At 39.1% G+C, this 11,709-nt stretch overlaps 1 protein-coding gene across 3 annotated transcripts in view; it reads left to right on the forward strand.

Moving 5' to 3' along the window:
- The window catches only part of LOC114204865 (UDP-glycosyltransferase 3A2-like), a 28,957-nt gene extending 20,700 nt beyond the window's left edge, over nucleotides 1-8,257 (forward strand). For all 3 annotated transcript variants that reach the window (XM_028098085.2, XM_028098086.2, XM_028098087.2), the window contains 3 exons: nucleotides 4,884-5,115; nucleotides 6,630-6,849; nucleotides 7,981-8,257. In XM_028098085.2, coding sequence (XP_027953886.2) covers nucleotides 4,884-5,115; nucleotides 6,630-6,849; nucleotides 7,981-8,257 — 729 coding nt within the window. The remainder of the gene's footprint in view (nucleotides 1-4,883; nucleotides 5,116-6,629; nucleotides 6,850-7,980) is intronic.
- The last annotated feature ends 3,452 nt before the right edge of the window (nucleotides 8,258-11,709 follow it).

The raw sequence follows: 11,709 nt of genomic DNA on the forward strand, positions 1-11,709 counted from the left end.
CCTATTTTTAATGGGGTTATAAGATCTTTCTTTCTTTTTTTTTTCTTTCTTTCTTTCTTTCTTTCTTTCTTTCTTTCTTTCTTTCTTTTCTTTCTTTCTTTCTTTCTTTCTTTCTTTCTTTCTTTCTTTCTTTCTTTCTTTTTCTTTCTTTCTTTCTTTTCTTTCTTTTCTTTCTTTCTTTCTTTCTTTCTTTCTTTCTTTCTTTCTTTCTTTCTTTCTTCTTTCTTTCTTTCTTTCTTTCTTTCTTTCTTCTTTCTTTCTTTCTTTCTTTCTTTCTTTCTTTCTTTCTTTCTTTCTTTCTTTCTTTTTCTTTCTTCTTTCTTTCTCTCTGCTATTGAGCTGTAGTCTTTCCTATACATTTTGGAGATTAATCTCTTATCAGAAATACAGTTTGCAGATATTTTCCATTCTGTAGGTTGTCTGTTACTCTGTTGATTGTTTCTTTTGCTGTGCAGAAGCTTTTCAGAAGCTTTTTAGTTTAATGTAGTCCCAATTAGTTTCTTTGTTATTATTGTTTGTTTCAATGTTTGTTAGTTTTGAGTTAGATATTTCATTTTCTTGTGCATTGTGCAATATCACTGAAATCATTGTCAAGACCAATATCATGAAATTTTCTCCCCATATTTTCTTCAAAGAGTTTTGCAGTTTTAGGTCTTATGCATAAATCTTTAATCGATTTTGAGTTGAGTTTTTGTATGGTATAAGTTGAGGATCAAACTTTATATTTGTTCATGTGGATATCCACACCTGGGGGTAGGGATTCTGGTGAGAAGGTGTTTTCATAATTATTTGCTTGCCTTGGTGAGACTGGTTACACATTTGCCTGGGGTGCAGTCCGTCTTTAGTTCTTTTTTCTTTCTTTCTTTTTTTAATGTTTCTTTTAGGGAATGAAAGCATGGAGCCTCTTATTTTGATGCCACACTCTACTATTTTAAATTTTAAAAAAAATAGGTTTACATTGATCTTTTAATTATCAAAAGACAGCAAAGCTGATATTAAGTGATCTCCTGGGATGGTAGGTCTTATGGTGTGGTGTTGGATGGAGTCAAATAGAGCCAGATTAAATAATAGAATAAAGGCTTTGAGCTAGGGACAACCAAACAATGAAGAAGAAGAAGAAGAAGAAGAAGAAGAAGAAGAAGAAGAAGAAGAAGAAGAAATTAATGTTTTTGAAGAATTGATAAAAGTATATTAATGCTCGCTTTTAGGATATTAAATCAGAAAGTTCTTAAGAATCATCTATGGGTGGCTATATACTAATTAATACCACACAAAATAGACTTATGTCATGACTTTTGCAGGAGATAAAGGATATTTTATAAATGGTTTAACATAACAAAATCAATGTAATACATTATTAGAATGAATGGGAGAAAAAAACACATCATGTCAAGAAATGCAGAAAAGTTATTTGACAAAACTAACACACATTCATGATAAAAACGCTCACAAAACTAGGAGTACAAAGGTGTTTCTTGAACATGATAAAAAGTATATGGAACACTCCCAGCTAAGATCATACACATTATGATAGACTGCAATTGTGCTACTTAAGATCAGTAGTCTAAGATGTCCACTTATATCACTGCTATTCAAATATGCCCTTGTTAGAGCAAGTAGGCAAGAAAAAGAAAGAAAAGACACTCAAATTGGAATGGACAATGTAGAAATAGTTTGATTTTTATATGACATAAATCTCTATGTAGAAAATACCAAAAAATTCATACACCAAAAAGAAACTATTAGTTTTAATAAATAAAGCCAGCAGAGTTGCAGGGGAAAATATCAATATGCAAGTATGATTTGTGTTTCCATACAGCAACCATGAACAATTTGTAAATGAAATTAAGAAAACTATTTACAACAGGATCCAATTAAACTGAGGAGTTGAAAGACATGTACACTGGACGCTACAAATTTGCTGAAAGAAATTCAGGAAGACCTAAATAAATAGAAAGACATCTCCAGGCCATGAATTGTGATACTTAATCTTGTTAAGAGAGCACTACTACTCAAAGTGATCTACAGAGTTGATCTAATCCTTATCAACAGTTCAATGACCTCTTCCTTTTATAGAAACAAAAAAGCCAATTTTCAAATTCATATGGAAATGTAAGAGACCCTGAATAACCAAAACAATATGAAAAAGAACATAGTTGGATGACTCATACATCTGTGACCAATTCAGTTTTGACAAGGGTACCAAAACCATTCAATGAAGGAAAGAATAGTCTCTTCAGCAAATGGTGCTGATCCCACTGGATTTTCACATGAAAGAGAACGTATTTTGAGCCTTCCTCATACCATGTACCAAAATTAACTCAAAATACATCAATGACATAATTAAAGAGTTAAAAGCCATAAAATATTTAGAAGAAAGAAAGGGATAAATCTGCATGGACTTACTTGGCAATGATTTTGTAGATATGACATTGAGAAGATGAGTAACAAAGGAAAAAATAGACAAATTGGACTTCATCAGGATTAAAAACCTCTATATCAGAAGACATTATATAGAAAATGAGAGGACAACCTATCAGATGCAAGGCAAGTATGTCCCCTCACTGCCATCTTTTAGCCTCATACTGGATGTCCTAACAAAAGTAATGAGACAAAAAAACAGAATAAAAGGCATATAGATTAGGAAGAAAGCAATAAAACTATTTTGTTTGCAGTTGACATGATGGTCCATTCTGAAAATCTGAAAAGGCCAAAAAATAAAAAATAAAAATTCCTGGAATAGAAAGCAATCATTGCAATGTCACAGGATACAAGTTTAATGTATAAAATCAATACTTTTCTTATATATTAGCAATGCATGGGAGAATGTGAAATTAAAAGCACATGTAAATACCATTCACATTAGCACCACCAAAAATGTGATCTTGGGAATAAATCCACAAATATGTAAAGATTTATATGAGGAAAACTACAAAACTCTAATGAAGGAAATCAAAGAACTCAGTAAGTGGAGAGAAAGTCCATGTTCATGGATAGGAAGAGTCAATAGTGTCAAGAATTTGTTCTCTCCAAATTGATCTATATATTCAGTGCAAGCACAATCAAAATCTCAGCAAATTATTTTGCAGATATTAATGAACTGATCCTAAAATTTGCACAGAGAAGCAAAAATCCTGAAGAACCAACACAATATTGAAAATGAAGAACAAAGTTGGAGGACTGACATTTTCAACTTCATGACTTACTGTACAGCTACAGTAATCATGACATTATGATATTGGCAAAAGATTAGATGAATGGTAAATGTAACACAATAGAGAACCCCAAAAGAGATGCACACAGATTTTGTGAACTGCTGTTTCACATAGGAGTAAAGACAATAGTACAGAGAAAACATAGACTTTCAAAAAAAGTGGTGCTGGAAAAATGGATATGTGCACACACACAGAATAAATTAGACTCATACCCTACACCCTTCAAGAAAATTAGCTCAAAATGGACCACAGGCTTAAATATAAAACACAAAAGTATAAAAATTTTAGAATATGATATCAGAGAAAATCTGAATGAACTATGGTTTGATGAAAACTTTTACTTATTTTTTTACATTGGAGATGAATTCAATTCTATTTATCTAAAAAAGCATTTATTTCACCTTCACTATTGGCAGAAGGAGGAGGTGTACTTAGGGAGTCCCTTTGATATTTTTTCTTTTTTTTTATTATGTTATGTTAGTCCCCATACAGTACTTCATTAGTTTTTGATGTACTGTTTCATGATGATGAAAACTTTTTAAATGAAAAACCTAAGTCATGTTCTATGAAAGAAGGAGTTGATAAGTGTGCTAAGTTGAAAATTTCTGTTGTGGGGGCATCTGGGTGGCTCAGTCAGTTAAACTTCTTCCTTTGGCTCAGGTCATGATCCCAGGGTCATGGGGTAGAGCTCAGCATTGGGTTCCCTGCTAGGGAGAGCATGCTTCTCCCTCTGCCCCTCCCCCCTGCTCGTGTTCTGTCTCTCTCAAATAAATAGATAAAAATCTTAAAAAAAAATTCTGTTCTTGGCAGGCACTGTCAAGACAATAAAAATAGGAGCCACAGAACAAGAGCAAATATTTGGAACAATCCTATCTGTTCAAGACTGTTATTCAAAATATGCAAACACTTTATACACACAAATATACATAGTATACAGAGAACTCTTAAAATTTAACAATAAGAAAACCAATAAATTAAAAATGGGCAAAAACCTTCCTAGATCCCTCAATAAAGAAGACCTACAGATGGCTAATAAGCATATGAAGAAGACACACCACAGAGACATTTCCCCCAGCATCTACTTCAGCCTCCAGAAGACATGCTGCCCCCTACTGGGCCAGGACAGCAACTGGCACTCTCCCAGGCACTAGCACCTCTGGTCTGGCATTGGAACACTCCTAAATGACCCTATCTCCCCACACCTAGAATGAGGGATGAGGATGACCCTGGTACTGAGACCATGTTTTCAATGAAGAAAGAGATTCCCACCATCTCCACTTTCCTCTTCTATAAAACATTATTATACACACAAGGCCTGGATTTAGATGTTGGTGCTACAGTGTGCTTTGAGTGCCTCAAGGGCAATGTGAGTTATTGTGGTAGTGGTTGGACACCTACAGCTGTCTTCACATTCATTTGTGATCATTGAAAGTGTTTATATGGTAGGATGTGTCCTGAGATCTCAGAAAAATGACTTCAAGGCCACCAGACACAATAGATATGAGCAGAGGGCACTGAGCTCTCCAGAGACTATGAGAAACTTTTCAAGACAGTGAACTCTAGGCACTGACAGGAGGGTGTATTCAGTAAATAGCTGACTTTCATTTCAAGGCTGTCTAGGCTTTCATGAGCAACTGTGTTCACCTTTCATTTCTTACCTCTCTGCAGGAATTTGAGAATTTCATTGCCAAGTTTGGAGATTCTGGTTTTGTCCTTGTGGCCCTGGGCTCCTTGGTGAGCATCTGTCAGTCCCAAGAAGTTCTCAGGGAGATGAACAGTGCCTTTGCTCATCTGTCTCAAGGGGTGATATGGAAGTGTAATCCTTCTCATTGGCCCAAAGACGTCAAATTGGCAGCAAATGTGAAAATTGTGGACTGGCTTCCTCAGAATGACCTCTTGGGTAAGGACTGTTCAGCTCTACTTCTCTCTTTCCATTTATTATCTTTAGGTTTACACTGGGCAACCCCATGAGCATGAGAAAGGGCAGCTGGTAGCTAAAGGTAATCTTCAGAAGACAGGAATGGAGCAGCCAGCTGGTGTTTTTGGGAAATCAGACTATGCTTCCCAAATGGCTAAAACTGCCATGTTTTCTTCTTTCTTTCTGTTGCAGTCCGGATACCTGCTTCCAGAAGTGATTGTCATCAGGCTCTTTTGACCATACCATATTTGGCACTCAACAAGGTTATCCAAACTTAGTCAAAGACAGTTTAGGGATTCTGCGATCATATACCAAGGGATATGTTGCCACTGTTTTCCCTTAAGTCTTGAGCATCTATTAGGCCCCATGGCACTATAGAAACACTCTCACACACATTGGTTCATTCTCCTTTGCCCCAAAAGGTGTACTCATACTTTCACAAAGTTTTGCTGACAGTGTCTGAAGGGTGTGCCAAAACATCTGAGTGTCAAGCTGAGTAACCTCTCAGCCTTAGCTGGTTATTTTGTTCATCACATTCTCTGGTAAAAGAGAGCTCTTCACACCCCTTTGGCCTTGTGCAACATTTTGGAGCCCCTCAGTGCCATAACCACTGTCTATATCAGACATTCATCCCCAAGATTATGGCTCACAAACATATTGAGAACTTAAGATGGAGGGTTCTGCACATTTATTCACAAGACATGGTATAGGGAAAAGGATTCTGACTTTCAAAGAAACACAAATAGATTCTGATGCACATCTCTACTGAGAAGCAGTTTTGAGATGAACTCTTCATTATTAGCACTTGTTTTAGTTTTCTCTAAATAAGAGTGAGATGAGCACATAGGAACTGGAAATACTGAGATGGGTGGTCCATCATTGCCTACTTTAGAGGATTTCTTGTGAAATTGAGGAGAAAGGACATACAGTGTAAGTTTGATGACTGCCACATGATGCCAGTAAAAGTCTTAGCCTTCAGATAAGAGGGAAATGAATGGGCAGTGAAAGGGAAAGCATGGGATCTGGAGAATGAGAGATAGAGACAGAGATAGTAAATCATATAAACAGAAAGAGAGTGACACTGGGAGAAAGTAATAGTGAGATAACAGACATAAGAGGAGCAAAGGGAGAGACAGAGTGGGTAGATAAGGATGGATGGACGGATGGATGGATGGATGGATGGACGGATGGATGGATGGATGGACGGATGGATGGATGGAAGAAAATGCTGTGCTTAGTACTATTCTCAGCAGCTGTCCCTGGGGTCTGAGTCTTAGATGGATCAATTTAGAGGAATCTCTGTATGGAGACAAGACCAGAATTTTGTATCTTGGGGAATATGTGCCCTTGAGTGTGCCCTAAGCTAATTCAGCAAATTCATTTTCTCCAACATACTTTAAGATCCCTTTGTATTTTTTTCTGCCCTTGATACTTTCAAAAGATGTTCTGAAAATTTTCACCCTGAAATATTCTGCTTTGTTCCTGATTTGCAACAGCTCACCCACGGATCCGTCTCTTTGTCACTCATGGTGGATTGAATAGCATAATGGAGGCCATCCAACATGGTGTACCCATGGTGGGGATTCCTGTCCTTGGAGAACAGGCTGAAAACCTGGTCCGAGTAGAAGCCAAAAAGTTTGGTGTGTCTATCCAGTTAAAGCAGGTTAAGGCAAAGACATTAGCTCTGAAGATGAAGGAAGTCATAGAAGACAAGAGGTATGGAGCTCTCCGGGCTTGTGTTCACTTAGGCTGAATGAAGACATCCAACACAAAGGGCACTGTGTGCCACTTTTTTTGCAATAAAAGCTGAAGCTTCCGAGATGTGGAATAGTATGTGTGCGATGCTAACGGCTGACTTGTTTACTCTGAGAGCAAGTCTAGGCAATTCAGATTAGATGTTGAGAACAATTTCTCCGTAAGGGTTGTGAGGACTCTGACCTACTTACATAGGGTCTGTGACAGGTCTTATATTTTGGGACTACTGATAGTAGAATTACACTGAGCAGGAGGTCACCTTCCTGTCCCCCAATATGCCACAGTGTTTCCTGCCTCAGACGGTTTATCAGTGCTGCTTCCTAGGATATCCTTCCCTTCTCTTCACAGACCTAGCTCCTTCATACAGTTGGACTCATCTCCAACGTCCTCCCCTCAGAGAGGCAGGAGGTCTTTGTGTGACAGTCTTAAATGTGCTCCCCTCTCCCACCCTCTTCGATCATAATTCATTTTTCCTTCTTAACACTTCTCAGGATCATTAACTAACCCATTTCTTTCTTTTTAAATTTATTGTTTGTCCCCTAGAAAGTAGAGAGTCAGCTCCCTTGGACAGCCCAGTGTGTCTCTTGTTTTCCCCTGTGTTCCCAGGGCCTAGTACAGGGCCTGCCACAAAAGTAAGTTGGGATGAATTTCTGTTAAGTGAGTCAATAAAAGGGCCCATGTTCTCTTATGTAAATTGCCATCCAGCATAATGATGAGATAACCATGATGGACCGAATATCTTATTAGGGTCCCAAGGACATTTACCTTGAATCGGGTGTATGTTACACCCCATATATTCCTGTACACTTTTTCCTTTATCATACCGTAAGTGTCCTTCGGTAAAGACTTGTCCTTACAGCTTAGTCACCTTTTTATAATTTAACACTTTTAGCCCTAGGCATGGATCTTTGCATGGAAAGACCAGCTAGAACTTTTCAATGGGACCCAGTTAGTCTGTGACAAGGCCAAGCTAACCACTTTTCTTGAAACTGAGTCTTTTGTCATACGGATGAAAATGTGTGTGTGTGATATGAGGTCTCTAAGGCTTCTGAGAGCACATGAGTAACACCCTGCCTCTGTCTCTGCCAACAGGTACAAGTCAGCAGCAGTGGCCGCCAGCATCATCAGGCGCTCCCACCCCCTGACCCCTGCTCAGAGGCTGGTGGGCTGGATCGACCACATCCTCCAGACCGGGGGTGCGGCACACCTCAAGCCCCATGGCCTGCAGCAGCCGTGGCATGAGCGGTACCTGCTGGACGTCTTCTTGTTCCTGCTGCTGGTCACCCTGGGCACCCTGTGGCTCTGTGGGAAGCTGCTGGGCATGGTGGCCAAGTGGCTGTGTGGGGCCAGGAAGCTGAAGAAGGCCTGATGGAGGTGCATCCATGATGGGTGTTTGGGGAGCCACTGGTTGTAGAAGGCTTTCCCCAGCATAGGACACCCCTGGTGGTACTTGAGGGTGGTGCAGAAATATATCCTCACTGTTTCTGCCTCTGTTTGGAAATTCTTATGAAGTAATCTTGGATTATTTTTTCAAATTGTGGTAAAATATATATTTTGTAAAGCTTACTATTTAGCCAGTAATTGTACAGTCAGTGGCATTGAGCACATTGACATTATCATGGAAATATCACCACCACCCATTCCAGAACAATTTTCATCTTTCCAAACTCAAACGCCATGCTGATCAAACAGTAATTCCTCATATCCCTGCTCCCACCACCAGCCCCACACCCTGGCAACCCCGGTTCTACTTCTGTGTCTATGATTTTGATCTCGGCTTCTTGACTTGCCTCTGCTCAGGGGTCTCCTCACTCAGACCCAAACCTTCAGGAGACAGCCCCACCATCCTCCCTACTCTGTCTCTAGACACAGGGCCATGCTTACTTCATCCTCGGTGTCTGACACCTCTCAGTCTCTCTGCCCCTTCTCACATTTCATGATATGACATAAGATATTGGCCAGTACTTCCATGTTGGGTTTTCTTCTTGTATCTCTTTCTCACCTCACCTCCAAGCTCAGGAAGTCTGGTCTCCACCCTGCAGCTAGACAGGGATGACCCTCCCAGGACTCCACCTGTGTTCTCTGTGCTGAATCCCCTCCTGTGTAGAGTACCTCCTTTGCTGGTCAGACATGGAGCCTGCCTTTGGGTCACAGCTAATGCTGTGGTTTTCACTTCTCACAGTTCCCTTCTCAAGATTGCCCCTCTTAAAATATAGTTATGAAAACCTCACTTGAAGATCCTGGACCTCCCTATGAAGCTCTGGAAACTTAGGTCCTGTGATAACAACAGTTCCCAGGACTTTATCGATTTAGGAAACATCCGTCTGCTCCCCAAATATGGCACAGAATATCCCTCTATGTATAGGAATTGCATTCAGTTCCTCACAAAATACACTCAAAAACATGTGCCTTAACCACCAGGGTTTTTATATGTTTGGTGTTTGATTCTCTGAAAAAGGCTGTGTAGCCCCTGCCTCCCCCTTTTTTTGGACTTTTCTGTCTCCTTTACTAGACAGCAGGCTCCCTCTCTGGTAGGTTCCTTGTTTAATATGTTTTACCTTCCTATGATTGTGCCATCATATTTGATTTTGTGTTTTCATGTGGAATTCAATGTATCCTTAAATGTTTTAAATGTACGGTGTCTTGTATATGAAACATAGTGAAGAATACAGCAGATATATGGAATGGCCCCAGACACCAGAGTTTTTGATTGCTCAATTCGAAGTTGTGACCACATGTTGAAATAATTCAAATGGAGAATGCTACTACAAAATACTCCCTGCAGAAGTGGAAAGAGGTCCACCCTTGCCAATGTCAGGATAAGATTTTTCTGGGTAGAAGGCAGAGCTGGGGTCAGGTGTCTACTGAGTTCTGTGAGTTCTCTTGCTGCAGTGTCACCTAGAGCCACAAGCATGTCCCATGAGGATATGTGTGTGTGTGTGTGTGTGTGTGTGTGTGTGTGTGTGTGTAATTCAAGGTCTTATTTCTGAAATTCTTATGAAATCTTTGAAATTGGTCTCTGGTAATAGTTCCTTGAAAGGCAGACCTGAAGCTTCCTCTGTGTTGTCATTAGAATAAATAGCCAAGATTTTTTCCCCTCATAACCAACAAAGGGACCAAGGGATGGGGCTTCCAGCTGATGACTCTTATTCCCACTCCCACCATGTCATCCTCCCTGAAGAGTTATAACTCAGGGAGGCCAGCTCTGTGCCTGCTGCTTCCCTAGGCTCCACCTCCATCCAGGGAATCTGATCCAAGGCAGCCAGTGAGCGGAGACGATGCCTCCAGTCTCATGCCATTGAAACCTTCTCCATTGGGCAGACTGTCAGCATGGCCTTGATGGTATGGACATATGATCTCATCATTCCCTGGTTCAGATCCTTTGTTGGCTCTCATTGTGTGGAATACAAGCCCTCTGTGATTTGTTTCTGGCTACCACTCCCAAGTGTATCTTGAAAACTCTGAAATAGACCCACACGGACATCTTCAGTTGATTCATGAAGAAGGTACACAGACAAGTCATTGGGAAAAGAAAAATCTCTTCAGCAAATTGTACTGGAACAACTGATATCTGAATGGCCTTTGATTTTTTTCTTTAATAACATACACAAAAAGACATTGACTGTTAGTGCATACCATACAGAAAAATGAACTCAAAGTGTATCATCACCCTAAATGTGAACACTGACTATGAACATTCTAAACGAAAGTCAGTATAGTCTTGTGGTAGTACAGATTTATTGTTCAGATCACACAAGCTCAAATCATAAAATACATTGATAAATTGGATTTTATCAAGATGAAAAACTTTCACTCTTCTAAAGACATGCATAAGAAGACAAAAATATCAGCCATCAACTGGGAAAAAATATTGTAGCACATTTCTCAGACAAAGAACTTGTATTTAGGATATCTAAACAAATCTTACAACCAACATAAAAATGAGCAAAAAGTTTTGAGCAGACACTTCTAAAAGGAAGTGTCTTTGCACATTGCAAAGGGCCAATAATCACATGAAAAATTACAATGAATCATGGAACACTACATCAAAAACTAATGATGTACTGTATGGTGACTAACATAACATAATAAAATTCAATTAAATTAAAAAAAGAAAAATTCCTCGACACATTAGTCATTAGAGAAATGAAAAATAAAACCAGAGTATCATAGCACACCTACTAGAATGACTAAAATTAAAAAGACTGATCATACGAATAGTTAGCAGGAAGACGGAGCTACTGGGACTCATACTCATTCCATTGCTGAGTCGGGTGTGAAAATGGTGCAGGCACACAGGAAAATTGCTCTGCAGTTTCTCAGTTCAGCACACACTTGCCACATGACCCAGCCATTCCACTTCTAGGTATTTACTCAAGTTAATGAAAGTCTATGTCTACTTGGAAATCTGTACAAAAATGTTCATAACATCTTTATTTATAGTAACTCCCAGACTAAGAAAAAACTACACGCTCATCAATAGGTGAATGGAGTAACATTTGTATGATATCCATATAAGGGATGCAGCTTGTTGTCTGCAAATTATACTTTAAAATTGATTTGAAAATCTCTATGTGTGAGATGTGATTTTCAGTGTCACTCTGTGGAGTCCCTTAAAATGTAGTATTCATGAATTATTGTTGCATTTGAATATAATTAGAAGCGCAAATACGTTTTAATAATTTCTAAAGTGATAGAGCTAGCACAGTTTTGAAGAGAGAAGGGATAGTGTGTATAAGAATTGGAGGTACTTCTTGAAGAATCAGAGGACTGATGGTAAACAGACTAAGGGATCAGGTTCATATATCAGACTTAATCCAA

Source organism: Eumetopias jubatus, unplaced genomic scaffold (genome assembly GCF_037043125.1).
Source record: "Eumetopias jubatus isolate StellerSeaLion01/CBP00866 unplaced genomic scaffold, mEumJub1_p1.0 scaffold_5, whole genome shotgun sequence".
Taxonomy (NCBI): Eukaryota; Metazoa; Chordata; class Mammalia; order Carnivora; family Otariidae; genus Eumetopias; species Eumetopias jubatus.